The sequence below is a fragment of the Temnothorax curvispinosus genome, unplaced genomic scaffold, assembly GCF_003070985.1.
Source record: "Temnothorax curvispinosus isolate PA1 unplaced genomic scaffold, ASM307098v1 QBEX01016178.1, whole genome shotgun sequence".
Classification (NCBI taxonomy): domain Eukaryota; kingdom Metazoa; phylum Arthropoda; class Insecta; order Hymenoptera; family Formicidae; genus Temnothorax; species Temnothorax curvispinosus.
The window spans coordinates 21,449-36,097 of NW_020225958.1; the positions used below are offsets into that span (position 1 = coordinate 21,449).

The 14,649-nt window shown below is 36.9% G+C and overlaps 3 protein-coding genes across 9 annotated transcripts; 1 reads left to right on the plus strand and 2 right to left on the minus strand.

Moving 5' to 3' along the window:
- Positions 1-46: 46 nt before the first annotated feature.
- On the minus strand, positions 47-8,168 carry LOC112466418 (angiotensin-converting enzyme 2-like). 4 transcript variants are annotated; one of them, XM_025034485.1, is made up of 14 exons: positions 7,218-8,133; positions 4,331-4,540; positions 4,076-4,240; positions 3,921-4,002; positions 3,689-3,829; positions 3,422-3,604; positions 2,991-3,085; positions 2,740-2,891; positions 2,513-2,640; positions 2,175-2,421; positions 1,996-2,085; positions 1,813-1,920; positions 1,125-1,694; positions 47-769 (listed from the first exon to the last, which is right to left on the minus strand). In XM_025034485.1, exons 2-14 carry the CDS (start codon positions 4,529-4,531, stop codon positions 766-768), a joined length of 2,166 nt encoding a protein of 721 aa, XP_024890253.1. In that variant the 5' UTR covers positions 4,532-4,540; positions 7,218-8,133; the 3' UTR covers positions 47-765. The 4 variants fall into 4 exon arrangements, with proteins under 4 accessions (XP_024890253.1, XP_024890251.1, XP_024890250.1 ...); XM_025034483.1 differs by adding an exon at positions 6,620-6,831 and having other exon boundaries at positions 47-1,694; XM_025034482.1 differs by having other exon boundaries at positions 47-1,694; positions 7,218-8,168.
- On the plus strand, positions 5,507-12,263 carry LOC112466419 (sphingosine-1-phosphate phosphatase 2-like). 3 transcript variants are annotated; one of them, XM_025034488.1, is made up of 5 exons: positions 5,507-6,059; positions 10,456-11,048; positions 11,154-11,355; positions 11,436-11,663; positions 11,773-12,263. In XM_025034488.1, exons 2-5 carry the CDS (start codon positions 10,553-10,555, stop codon positions 12,188-12,190), a joined length of 1,344 nt encoding a protein of 447 aa, XP_024890256.1. In that variant the 5' UTR covers positions 5,507-6,059; positions 10,456-10,552; the 3' UTR covers positions 12,191-12,263. The 3 variants fall into 3 exon arrangements, with proteins under 3 accessions (XP_024890256.1, XP_024890254.1, XP_024890255.1); XM_025034486.1 differs by lacking the exon at positions 5,507-6,059 and adding an exon at positions 8,245-9,502; XM_025034487.1 differs by lacking the exon at positions 5,507-6,059 and adding an exon at positions 8,245-9,037.
- Positions 12,264-12,504: 241 nt separating this feature from the next.
- On the minus strand, positions 12,505-14,150 carry LOC112466420 (PIH1 domain-containing protein 1-like). Of its 2 annotated transcripts, XM_025034490.1 has the most exons (7): positions 13,920-14,150; positions 13,756-13,846; positions 13,491-13,673; positions 13,229-13,401; positions 12,887-13,111; positions 12,638-12,787; positions 12,505-12,556 (listed from the first exon to the last, which is right to left on the minus strand). In XM_025034490.1, the coding sequence occupies exons 1-7, from the start codon at positions 13,980-13,982 to the stop codon at positions 12,521-12,523; spliced, it is 921 nt and encodes a 306-aa protein (XP_024890258.1). In that variant the 5' UTR covers positions 13,983-14,150; the 3' UTR covers positions 12,505-12,520. The 2 variants fall into 2 exon arrangements, with proteins under 2 accessions (XP_024890258.1, XP_024890257.1); XM_025034489.1 differs by lacking the exon at positions 12,505-12,556 and having other exon boundaries at positions 12,563-12,787; positions 13,920-14,114.
- Positions 14,151-14,649: the final 499 nt, after the last annotated feature.

Genomic DNA, 14,649 nt, shown 5'->3' on the forward strand with positions numbered 1-14,649 from the left:
GAGAATATTCATTTAACTTAGACACGAAATAAAGGTAAAATTATCATTTTATTTTTATGATGAAATGTTTATTTAATTAATGGATACAGTATGTTTCACGCTGTATATACCTTTACTGTTCTCTTACAGTTCCTATAGTCTGTATATACACTTTTAAGAAATTATAGGCAAAACCGCGCGATTTCTTTGGCACAATCGCATTGATTATCGATTTTTTAACTATGGAATATTTTATGGTTCTATTGAACAGATGTGTCAAGACAGATATATGAGATATTTTTATAAAAAAATATAAATTTTTCACAATGATATGTAAACGCCGCACAAGCACAATACTTGACGATACTACAATATTTGTAGAAAAATAATCTACTTATGCTAAGTACGCTGAAATATTAAACCTTGCATAATGATTATCATTATGTATAAGCTCTATAACCTCTTAATTACCTATATTCTCTTTTCTTAAATGTCATTTGTAACTATCGATTATGTACAACACTTATATATAACTTTCTTAATTGTGCTATCATCGTGCTATCATCATATGACGGGAGCGATAAACCAGTCATTGAGGTATAGATTTGGCATTACAAATCAGAAAACTTATACATATACATATGTGTATGTATACAATATACAATATAACCATATTTTTTATATATACATGAATATTATTATACGATAGGTATATAAAAAATTGCAATCGCATTTTATTCGTTTAGGATCCTTTGTGCCCAATACTACTCGTATAAATTGTTGTAATTACCTAGAATGATAGGATAATATATGAATCGATCGAGAGATAAGTCTATTATCAAAAAACTTGTAATATCAAAGGAGCAGCTAAAAGCTCATTCCTAGGTAAGATTTGGAGGTAGAAATACAAGGCAAATGTGATTGAGCTACGTGATCGTTAGTGATGTCCGAAAAAAGTGGACGTAGCCTACAAGGAACATTACTAAGGAATGCACGATGTCGAATACTCCAAAGAGCGATTAGAAAATGACTCCCTTAAATGAGAGGTATTGTTGCGATAATAAGTTACATGATTAAATTCTCTTAACGCCTAAATGCGAGAAATAAATATATTTAGTAACAAAAATTTATACTATTAAACGTACCGTCTATTTTTTGGCGTTTTACGACATCTTCGTCTTCCGAAAATCGCAATGATACAAATGACTACTATCGCGATAAGAATTGCGCTTAGAGCCCATACCGCTTTACTAGTACTAATCTTTGGTGTGTTATTCTCTGTACCGTTCAAAACATCGGGCATCGACGATGATGATTTGTTGAAAGAAACTTGTGTTGTTGGTGAGTTCAACCCAGGATTGTTTTTATCTTCTTTTATATATATGGACGATTTCGATTCTAAAGATTTTTCTACCTTTGATTGCATGTTTTTCGCGTTACTTATTATCTTGTACGACGTCGCTTTTGTTGTAATAGCTGTCGGAGGCGTTGTAGTAGGAGTATTGATCTCTCGCAAAATATGTTTCTCCAATTCTTCAAGTTCTTTATCCGCCGTCGCTCCAGACTTATACTCGAAATCGTCTTCGTTTTCTTCGATGAATTCTTCCAACGGTGTAAAATACAGAACAAGCGCATCCGCCGATATATCGTCTATATCAACGAAGTTATTCAGGACATCTTGCCACTCGCGTGCTCCACTATGTTGAATCATTTTTCTATACATAGTCATAGAACAATTAATTAAGGTTTATCAAGAGCACGTTCTTCACAGAAATGCATGCACAGAACGTGTATGCATATATGTATTATTATCTTTATGTTATACCAACTTACATTATATTGCCGTTTATTAACTTTCCGTCAATATCATTGTATCTGACTTCGGTTGAATCCATATTATATTCATATAATTGAAAAGATAGCATTGTGCCAAGAATTTTGCTGCATTGATAGAACATTTTTAATTATCGCTGATAGATAAGATAGTTGTATATTTCAATACATTAGTATACTTACGGAAGATATGGTTTATTTCTAACAATATAACTATCGTCCATGAAAGTAGGATTATCCATATTAAGAGAGGAGATACCTTCGTACTCTTGCCTTGGATTATATAATACATAATTAAAACTTTAAGTATTATAGTTATATAAACTATATGAATTTCTAATAATCTCTAAGTATTATGATACCTGTACTTCCACCATGATGCTATCAAATCTGCCGGATCTGTAATATTCTCTTCAATCGCATTTAATCTCCATAAATCGGCGGAGTAATAATATGCTAATCGTGGGAGTACATTCAGAGCGGTTATCATTAAAGACACGATCATTCGTTGCTCATTATCCTTACTACCGTTCATTAAATGAGTATGATTGAGCCACGCAGGACTTGCCGATAGTATCCCAAATAGTGTCGATATACCTTCTTCTAATCCTGTAAGACCAAATATTTTTTATGTGGCGAGTTCTTTCAACATTTTACGGACAATTGACGCGTATCTTTAATAAATCCAATACTTGCTTACCTGAGTACCTGTTAACTGTATCGAGAACAGGAGTGTTTTCTACAGTCATTTGATTAAATAATACTTTCCCAACGTTTTCATGCGCTGTCAAGAAATTGCTCATTGTGGCTTTGGAACAAGTAGAAACTCTAAAATAATATTTCTCAATTTAGCAAAGCGCTATTAAAAAAATATAAATAACTAGGCAGACGATAAATGTCCGAAATTGTAGATTTCGATATACATGCCTCATTGTACCCTCACGACAAAAGTTCAACAATCTGGACGGGCATTGTTGGTTAAATTCGCTCTTATCCCAAAATCCCGCTTGTGGAACTTGTTTCAACAATATTGAACCCAAATTGGATGCAGTCTTGTACAAAGATTTTCCCACGTATTTCTATATAATATAATAGAAAATTTCAGGTGTTATTACAAAAGAGTGATTGTAATCTAGTGATTGTAAGTTTTAGCATAAGCACGAAACAGCAATCTCTACCTTTTTCCAGAGATTTCTTTTGAGATCATAAATTAATTCTGAGTAGGGTAATGCGTCTGATGATATATCCGTCCAGTCGTGTCCTTGTAAGCTACCTTTCGAATGAAACAATACAAATTCAAGTTGCAGAGTGCAAGTAAAATATAAAAATAATAGTTTTTAAAAAATTATCAATTATTCGCTCTTATATCAAAATTGCGTACACAATTTTTTACGCGATCTTTTACATAAAAACACAAAAACTTAACAGCGATTTAATCTCCAAATTTATGGAAGATCTGTTTTTATATTTATCCTATGACAACTATGACAAATCTTTCAGTACTAAAGACTACTTTAAAAGATAAGATTTCAAATTTTATATTACTACGCTCAAATGGAACATGTTAACAGCAAATTCAATTCATTGTTCTATATTGTTGCTATCTTACCGAGTAAATAAGCTGGAAGTGTATCATTTATAGTAATATCATACTTTCGAGCCAAGTTTGTACTGATAAATTTTACAATCTTTTTATGAAGATTATTGATCCGACTCCATTCACTGTGTATTTTATCATATCCATCCGAATATCCTGACAGCATTTCCCAATATTCCTTAACATTTTCCATTCCTATAATTGAATATTTGAATGTTAATTCAAAATTTAAAATGTACACCCTTATTATCTACGTAATATGTTTTCATTTATATTGACCATTTTGTTTCGCGGCTTCATCGAGGAGTGGCAAATTGTTTGAATAATTTGTCACTAACGGTACAAATTGGCGATACCAAGCGTTCCAAGCAGCTTGCTTATCTTCTAGTTTTCCACTATGAGAGAGTAAATATTCCACACCTAAAATCATATGATTACGAGCCAATAGTTGTATCATGTAGTTTATAAAATGTACTGAATCTTTATCGCAATGTAATTAACAAAAATATACCTTCCCGTGAATAGTTTTGCGACTTATTCACGTGACTAATAATTGATCGTTGCAATTCCACGACGCCAGCGAAATGTATAAGCTGTATGTAAGATATAATTGCAATATAATTTAAAGTCTCAGACTATTAATTGGAATCCAAAAAAGCTTCTTACCTTCTTCCAATCTTCATCTTTTAGCAACGTGTCGCCAGGTTTCTCAATCACGTCATATTTATATTGAAGAGATGGTTTCAGCTGTTCTTTTGTATTCTTAATTTTATTGATTACCTCGCTTTTCTGCGCTTTTGTAAATTCCGTATAATTATATTGCTGTATTTCCTAGAATATAGCGAAACACATATCTCCGTTTCATCTCATAGGATAGCAAGTCTTTATTGTGTGTATTAAGCAACAATTTAAATAATTTACCCATGTCGATAATGTTTTATCGGAAGGTGACACGATAAATGACCACTGAACATTGGCAATGTTGTAACATACATCTTCATAATCCAACTCGATTAGTTCGAAGAAAGCTTTAGCTTCGTCCTCCTGGAGAGTTTCTTTGCGTGGGGCAGTGGTTACATAGACAATAAGATTAAAAGCGATCCAACTCCATTTCGATAACATCTCTTTAGTCTGCAAATAAAATATGTTTGCGTTTTTATTTAACATTTCAAATTCTGAATTGAGCACAGTACAAGTTGTAGCAGGAACGCAGGAATGCAAGAATGTAGCATCGACTTGTTGAATAAAAGTATTATTATCAAGAATATATTTGACATAATAAATAGCGTATATGTAAAAATCGTGTCTCTATCCGTCAAAAAAATTTATTTTCAAGAACGTTACTTCTTTCTAAATTAAATACAGGAAAAACGCTACGTTATCGTGCTTGGGTATATATTGAGATGTATCCTATCATCGGACTCGCTTTAGTGATCATGGAGAATGAGATGTATTAGCGATTTAGGCCCATATTCCGAACACATTTTTATCGATAAATGCGCGCATCTAGCGCATATAGTTTACGTCACATATACTGTAGAATTTCAGAAATTATAGAATTTTAGAAATCAATGCGCGTATTTATCGATAAAAGAGCGTTCAGAATACGGGCCTTAGAGAACTTGGAAGCATTTATAGCCAGGTGTGCTGTAATATCGCGGCAAGCGAGTTAGTCATCTGCCCTGCTATTGGTCACGATGACTCGTTCGATGCGCGTAAATTCTAATTCTACGAAAAGTAAAACGTTAAAGAGATCTATGATGAATGTTTTCAAAACTTTTTTTTAGATAAAAGCAATCATTAAACGAAAGAAATATATTCAAAAGGGATTTAAATAAATTACATAATTGTGTTTTGCAAAGTTGATGGTTGCGAAACTCTAATAGATTTATATGAAATGTCATATTAAAATAAATGTCATTGAATTACATTAAACGGTATTACAAAAGAAACTTTGATGAGAGATAAATTAGCTATGAGTCAGATGATACTCGATAATCCGTTAGTTTGTAATAAAGATAAGCTGGTCTTTGCAAAAAAGGGGAAAGGGAGGAAGAGAGGAAGGGAGGGGGAGAGAGATAATAGATTACACAGGATATTATTATTATTACTTCTATGTTAAAATGACAGATTTATTTAGAATTATTATGTAACAACGAGTTGCTTGTGGAGCGTTGCTAATGTGTGGATGTAACAGTTATTTCGTAATATATACGTAAATTGTTGCGGTCACGCGGAATGAATGCTGATTCTTGACATCAAGCTTGCGGTAAACGAAACAATTTAGTTGCACGTATCTGTTGCGAAATCTTGAGAAGCGTATTGGGAAAAGTCGATGCAAGAACGTGTTCATACATGCTTTGACACAAGTAGAAACTCTAAAACTGTAACATTTCAATTTAGTAGTGCTGTTAAATTGTAAGAAATGTAACAGCATTAAGTAAACAAGGCAACTTTGTAAATATTTTGAAAGCTAACGGAAATAATAAATAGAGAGAAAGAGAATTCAGATACTACGCGATTTAGATATTCTCTTGGTCGAGTCAATCTCCAGTCGGAAGCAAGGAGCTTACATAGTGGAATAGTGGAAAGTTGTGGTCGAGCCAACGAGACAACGGACAACGTCCTGAATGTGATTTAAAGAGAGAGAGTGAGTGAAATTTATCGTATATCACGCGCATGTTTGATTCGTCGTATTACCCCGATCGTGAGATATATTTTTGTCTTGGCCACGCTCTCTCGCGAGGGTAACGCCGAACGCCGAACGCGACACGCGACGCGGTCCAAGAATCGTCCGTATACTCCGTTCCGTACTCTCCGTAGTTGACCGCGAGAAACCACGCGCGATCGATCGCGACGATGATTTTTCCGTCCAGATACTTGGGACATGAACATTTCCCGTCTGTATGACATGAACGTGATCGCGAACGTTGAAGAGAAACGAAAAGAAACCGGTTCCTGCACGCATGCACGCACGCACGCGCGCGCAGAAGGCCAACGGAAAATACGAAAAGATATTGTAAAGTCGTCTGGAAGAATATTCAATTTTCTCAGACGGAAAAACTTTTCAGACGACCTTTTAGCACGAGTTCTTTTCCTGAATAATTCAAAAGACTTCTCTCTTTAAACTTCTCTCTCTTTTACATTTATAAATGCAAATATCTGGGAAAAAAAATTATAAACTGTAAATGAGGAAATAAAATAAGCGACCTTCAACCTCCAAGTAGCTTCCGCGTGCACGTTTCACGTTTGTCCTCTTCCTGTTTTGTTGGCGAACTCAAATTTCCATTTATAAATTACGTTAGTTGTAGCGGGATGCCAAAATAACTTTCATGTTTATAATCACAATCAGCAGCTCTCGTCGCGCATTAGGACAAATCACGTTCCGAAGTATGTCTTGGAAATATTTCACAACGTAGGTCCTTAATGTAAACACTTTTTACAAGGACAGGTGTCGAAAATAAAAACAATGTGTAAACACACGCAACAAATGATTAGTGATTATTTACCTCTCGTAGGATGGTGCGACAATTAAATTGCAATGAATGCAAATACACGTCAACAGCTACCTGATTGAATATTCACGCGTTGATCAAATATACTTGAAAAAAAAAGAAGGTATTTCCACACGAAGAGGAAAGCAAACTGAGATACTTAATCAGATGTTTTCGTTTCGCAATAGTCCTTGTATTTCTTTGTGCTTCGCGTTGAAATGAAAGAGTTCGCGAAGATTCAGATTTCGAGGCAAGAATGAGAAAAGGTGGGAAGAAAAATATAGAAAATGCTAATATAGACCGAGAGTATTTACCTTTTATAGTCGAGCGTCGTCGCGCTCGACTCCCGCGTTTTAGTTCGTTCGTTCGCTCCGAACGACAAACAGAAACGGGCTGCGGCAGAATGTGGGCAACGAGTCGTCGGTCAAGAGAATGAAGAATGAACCGAGCGATCGTCAGTCCGACAAGCGAGGACGCGCGGGACCGCGGGATTGTCTCACGCTGGTCAAAGTACGTCGAGCGATTAGTAGGCTCAAGGAGGAGGGTCCACTGATCGACGGACTCGTGGCTCGTGGCGTTCAATAGGCCGGCGCGGCGGTGTGTGACCGTGGGTGCCGCGTTATCGAAACGTCCGTGCTCTGATGCTCACTGGCTCACTGCTCACTTGCTCAGACGCTGACCGGTGACACTGTTGACTGCTGGCAGTCGCGCGACGCACCTCTGTCGTGTGACTGACTGACTGACTGACTGCCAAGTCCAAGAGTCCGAGTAGTCCGACCGCGATCGATCGGAATTCCTTCGCATCACGCCACTATGTCCAACGTCAGTGCATGACGAGGCGTATCTCGGACTCGGGCCGCCCCGGTACTCGGTAACCTCAGCTTGCCTACTTGCCCTGCCTATCCGTCTACCTGCGTTCTGCGTTGCTCCTAGTGGTCACTGTCGTCAGTCGATCACCTGCTGCGAGCTGCGAGCTGCGAGCTGCGACGCGCACATCGCACTGACGCACTCTCGTCCGCGCGCGCCCCGCGGTCCGGCTCGTCACTCGCTGCGATCCGTAATGAGTAATAAACTCGTAACTGATCGTAAACAACGTAACCGGGGTCCGGGGCGAAGCTCGATACGCCGCGCCGCCTCACGCAGCCCCACGTTTGCCGCATCCACCGTTCTTGGTCGCGCCACTCGAATAGATTTATTTTGGACTGACGATACTGACGATACACGCTTTCTGACCTAATAGCGGATATAGCAATATTAGCAATGCTGTTCGACTTGAGATCCTTGAGTAGGAGATAAAGAGACTACCGTGCGTCGACATTATCGCGCGCACGCGGCACAACTCCAACTCGACTGCATCTACCTCTGGTATTCTGGACATTTTCCGATCATGATCACGCCTAGCTGCAATGATGGTCTTTCATCGAGGCTCTCGAAGTTACCTCGAGTCGGTACGGTAGTCGGTAGTTACGTTTCGATATGACAACGAAAAGTCGCGTCGCCTAATTGTTTACAATTGCTCAGCGACAATCTTTTCTAATTAGTACGTATGTACATTCTGAATACATACGAATGCATAGGCAAGTACGTACCTGCGCAAAAAATGTATCTCATTAAGGAACTTGTGATTCAAATGATGCAAATCTCGACAGAATACAGAATTTCGAATTTCACGTCTTGACGTCTTGACTCTCGCGCGACTCGCCGCGGCCGAGCCGCTGCCAAAGCGGGAGCGGGGAGCGGGGACATCAAGTCGAGACACTCGGACTGATTTATGGCTATACTTACAATTACACGTACTCACGTAGTAAGAATCAGCGAAAGCATTGGTCACCATTGGTCTTTCTCTTTGAGAGGAAATGTCATGTGGTGGTGTCGTCAGTCGTCAGTCGTCAGTCGTCAATCGTGTGCCTGTACTGCCTGTTTCACGTGATAAAGAGAAGTAGTTCTGGGTGGTTCGGCCTTGGCCTCGGCTCGGCGTCGGCGTCGGCGTCGACGTCGGCGATTCCAGATAACCCAGATTCCAGAAGGGCGGTGATATCACTGATATCTACCTACAGTATCCGTGCGACTCATGGACATGCTACTCAACCGATAGAAATTTTAGGCCAACGTATTTATATCGCAAAAAACAGCTGTAAACAAATTTAATTTATTGCTTGTACATATACATATATACATACGCGTCACGTGTTTTTTGCCGCGCTATCGACATATACAAAGAGCAAACCGACGAGTGAACCGGTCTCTCTGTTTTCGGTTTTCGGTGAAATCATGGTTTTTTTCGTTGTTCAACCACCTAGACACAGTAGACACAGACATGGCTGACGTGGGTGGCTCTGCGAATGTGCTCTTTTGTGACTTAAACGCGGACGATATATAACATTCCGGAGACGAAAGATCGTAGATCGTAGCTGCGTGCCTCTGCGTAGCATTCATCCGATAAACTCTAACCTCTTTTTGAATCGTTGAACATAAATCCATTTGTTTCATCGTTAATATCGTCATCCGTCATCCTGCAATTCCGCTCGCCGCCGGTTGGTTCACTCGAAGATTATAGGATTATTCGACGTTCGATGACGATATTGACGATATACTCTTGGTAAGTTTGGAAATAATAAAAGGCCGCAACTTTGTCGAATATTCGTTTCCACGTCACGTGGAATTAAATTTAATATTAACGTGGATTTATTCCGCATTTTAGGAACGTAAAATCGGTCATTGGGGATCATCGTTCGACTCTATAAATATTAAGACATTACATTAGTAAACGATAATGATAAATCGAGTTAGGTTGATTGCATTAGGGGATGATCTTTTAACGTTACCTAATAAATATTGTAATATAATATTACGTCGCGTAATATTTCTATTGTTATTACGTTACTATATGTGTATTAGAAATTAGATAGATTCGTCGCATATAACAGTCTGCGTCTGCAGTCTGCAGTCGGCACCGTCGCGTCGACGGCACTCCTCCATTATCCTTGGTCCCGGGACTGGAAACTGGAACTCCCGGCTCCCGGCTCCCGGTCGGTACGCCTTAGCCTAACCTAACCTAATCTCACTATTCTCATTCTCACTCCAAGCCAATCCCCAAGCGCTCGTGTATTGTAAACAAAGCAATAAGCGATGTTTATATTTAATATTGAATACTATAAATCAACCTATATCAAAAGTTTAAAAAGAATCAGTAGGGTTGGATATCAAGAGATTATCACCCCGCATCGAGGCTTTATCAAGGATTCGTTCGATACAACAGATTATGAAACCTTAAAATACCTGCTCTTTGGCAATTATATACCATTTTGGGTAGTTCTGGTCATAATTTCTATTTACGTATTATACTTGTCTTACGTGTCACGGCGCAGATAAACGTTTATCAATTAAACGTAGTGAGGGGAAAGCGAACAGTTTGCGTTTTGAAAAGAACTTATTTTTATCGATTAGCCATTTGACGTACGTTGCGTCAAGTTACATCTCTCTCACACACACACACACACACACACACACATTGTACATATATACTTAAGGCCATTAACATTATTTATGCAGATCATTCGGTGGAATGCTTGTGGCCATGAGAGAGCTATATTAACAATTCTTTAAAAAGAAAAAAAAAACAATTAAAAATTGACTACGTCCAATAAGAATGATATCCAATAAGAAGCTAATGAGAATGGTGGATTACTTAAAGGACCCCCAACTAGTCGCATCGATACAAGAATTTTTTGGTATCAAAATACATTACAATAGGCATAACGAAACATTCCAAGAGGAGGAGAATAGATACGCTTACGCGAAACGTGACGACAATGAAGCAACGTGTATTTCAACTTGCCATAGTAAAAAAATTAATGGCTGTGATGCAAACAGTAAACAACTGACGGCATCTGCAAAGCGAATGAATAACGCTCTGGAACAGGGAACAAATGATGAGCCAACGGTCCGACGCAAAGAAGCTTCGACAATTTCAGATAATTCAAATTATGCGATCACTAATCCATTTTGGTATTATACATTTGTGTTTGGAACCGAGTTAGGGGATGAGGTCTTCTATTCAACTTTTATACCTTTCCTGTTTTGGAATGTCGATGGAGCTGTTGGTCAAAGAGTAGTCTTAGTATGGGCCACTATTATGACCATTGGTACGATCACGTGATAATTAAAAATAATAAATGCACGCGCGTGTACGGACTTTAACGTAATTTATCTTTACACATCTTTTTAATTTGTATTACATGCATTTTCAGGACAGATACTGAAAGATGTAATATGTTGGCCTAGACCAGCGTGTCCTCCGGCGGTCAGATTGCAAAATAAATGGTCACAAGAATATGGAATGCCATCCACTCATGCCATGGTTGGTTTCACGATACCATTTAGCGTAGTGTTGTTTACAATGAATAAATATATTTATCCATTTTCTGTCGGCTGCATTATTGCATTTCTTTGGTAAGTAATATATTGTAAATACCATGTTTGCTTGTTGACTTTTTGTATTTACGTAAAATAATTCAACTTGACTCTTCTAGGTGCGTACTTGTCAGCATGAGCAGATTATACCTGGGTATGCATACCGTGCTGGATATTGTGGCCGGCTTAGTACTAACGATTGCATTAATGATTCCATTGGTACCCTTGGTGGACATAACAAATTCTTATGTTACTACAAATTTTTGGCTCGTAGCGATGCTGATCGCGATCAGTATTGCCGTTATCGTATATTATCCAACTAGCAGCTACAAGTGGACACCCACTAGGTAGATATAGATAACGTGTCAACTACATATTATTGAACGTATGTCGAGTGGACATGCACAGTTAAATTTGAAAGCTTATATTTTATAGATGATTTTTAATTTATTTCAGAAGTGACACTGCCATGGTTGTATCAGTCGTAGCAGGAATTCACGCGGGAGCATGGCTCAATTATTATACCGGTTTATTAAGGGCATCACAATCTTTGCCACCGTTTCATATCGTTTGGCCGACGTATTCTATGCTTGGTCATCTGATTGTTAGAACCGCACTTGGCTTTTCTGGCGTTATTGCTACAAAAGTCTTCTGCAAATCTTTTAGTTATATTATAATATGTGGCATATTACAAATTAATTGGAGGGAACTTATAAAATGTCAAGATTATAATGGTAATCAAAATAAGGTGTTCGTCGATCTAGTCTACAAATATGTAAGTTGTTTCATGATAGGTATAAATACAGTGTATCTATTGCCACAAGTTTTTAGCATGATAGGTATCGAACGATCAGCATTTTACACGGAAATATGAAAAACTTAACATACAATCTGTTGTTCGATTTATATTGTGCTCTGTGAAATATATTTTATACCTCGTTTGTTTATTAAGTTTTTATAACTTACAATTAGCAAGGGATAATTTTTTACTTTTTCAGACATTTTTTATCCTGATATAAAAAATATTTTTTGTCTTAAAAATTTGTTTTATTAACAAATGCACATTAAAAGCTTTAAGTATAATGAATTCATGTTTCAGTCACTTTAATAACGTGATTTAAATGCGCAAACTAAAAACGAAATTAACAAAAATTTATTTTAAAGTGGGAGATAAAAGAAGTAAAATTATTTGTTAATATTAATTTTATTTTTGTTCTATTAACATATCTATTCGTAACACCTGGAAAATGAGAAAATATATACGTTACAGATATATAATCTAATATAAGAAAAAAAAAGAGAATAAAATATAAATTCTCACCCCAATATTGTAATCTAGATAAGCTTTCGCGTTATCTGGTTTGAGCGTGTACGTATATGGAATTAAGACGTCGTACGAACAACAAGCTTTCTCATCCGTGACATTTATGCGATCAGAGTTGATCAATACTACTATATCCTCGACTGAAATCTGCAAGTGATAATGCATGTTACATTTATCTTATCTGACTGAATGTTGTTAGTGTTTAACAACTCTAGAATAACTCCATTTAATAACTTTGTGACTAACGCTTTTTGACATGTCAAATAAAGCGATTAAACGCTCAGTTGGGCCTTTTGCTGGTTTTCTTAAAATTACATAACCCATTTTTGCTGTGTCGCTATCTCGTAGATTAGCGTTCTTGCTGTCGACAGGTTTCGTAGAACGCGAAATTTCCTCGATCAATGACTTATGACTCTGTGGCTTTTTGGGTTTACGATTTTCTACTCTATGTTGTTGAAGTTTTCCCATTACCTAGAATAATACACAATTATGAATTCAACTACGAAATAGCATACAAGTGTGACTACATTGAGTAAACGTTGACAAGTTTTAACAGTTAAATCCTCATTATATCTCTTATATGCTTACCGTACGATTTTTAAGAATAACATAATTTTCTGTATCAATCTCTTTGTTAAATTTATCCGCCACTCCACTCAGTATAACTAATGTCGTAAACGCCATGAAATGTTTCTTTTCTTGACATTTTTTAAGATATGCTGTATTTAGCATGACATCGTATGTCGCACTGGGTGTTCCAGCTGTAAAGAAAAACATAATTTTATAATTGACACGTGCATATAGCATTGGTGTTCTAATATAAATAAAAAATTGAAAGGTTTTTATTTACATTTATCTGCTTCCATTCGTTCAAAACCAATACTCATTGGTATGGTATAAGCAGGTACTTGATCATTTAGAAGCTCGAGTAGTTTAGTATCAGATATATCTTCTGGTGGTGGAATTTTATCGGACGTGCATATGTTGACAAAAATTTTCTCTTTGTTAAGTGTTCTGGTTTTCACGCAGATGCCTGCAATTCATATATTATATTATTGTAAACAAGCTCTTATCTATGACAAGCAATGTGCAAAATGTGTTGTACAGATACAGACCAGGAATAGGCTGCACAAGAATAGATGGCGGCGAATCAAATTGTTTCATCATCTCGTCCATTTGCTGATTTAAAGTATCCCTATCTTTATCCTGCCAGAAACAGTCAACATTCCAAGTATTGCTCGTATACATAAAAAAAAATACATCTTTACTATATACTTACGAATAACAATAAATTTTTAGCCTTAATAGAGTCATCAACTTCGAGGAAAGTGGCATCACCCATAATTGCTACGAATCCAGTTAAATATAAATATATAAACTGTATTCAGATTCGTATTTCTCTGAGATGAGTGGTTTCGGTAATTCAAATAAAATCAGATAACCTCTTCGATACCTAATGAATATGTAAAGGAAATACCACGTGCGTCACCATACGTGTATAGATTGCTACTGACAGTACTGACCTCACCTTAAGCTGGATGCACAATACAAAGGTACAGGCAACAGGAACAGAGAATTGGTACGCGGCTTTCGATAGGTTAAAAATCTATTGCCTGTGTTTTTCATTGTGCATCCAGCTTTATGGCTCATGTATGTACTAAAAACATATGTTACCGACAGTAAATACAACCATTGATCTACCGCCAGTAGATCGTAAATTGATTTTATCGGTTATAGAAAAAGTTTCCAGCTCGAATCTTGATGACTATATATACCGGAAAGACTTTTTTAATCTCATATGAAATAAAGAATTTCGAAAATTGACAAAGTATCAGGAGAACATAATTAGCAAGAAGGTTGAAATTTGAAATATTAAAAATTCCAAGAATTTTGACATTCTTTATTAAGAATTGCGAATTGGAAAATTTAAAATCGCGGACTTACTCATAGTAAATTATATTAATTCTAAGGGGCTGCGCACAATAAAATGGAACAAGGGAACAGAGAAT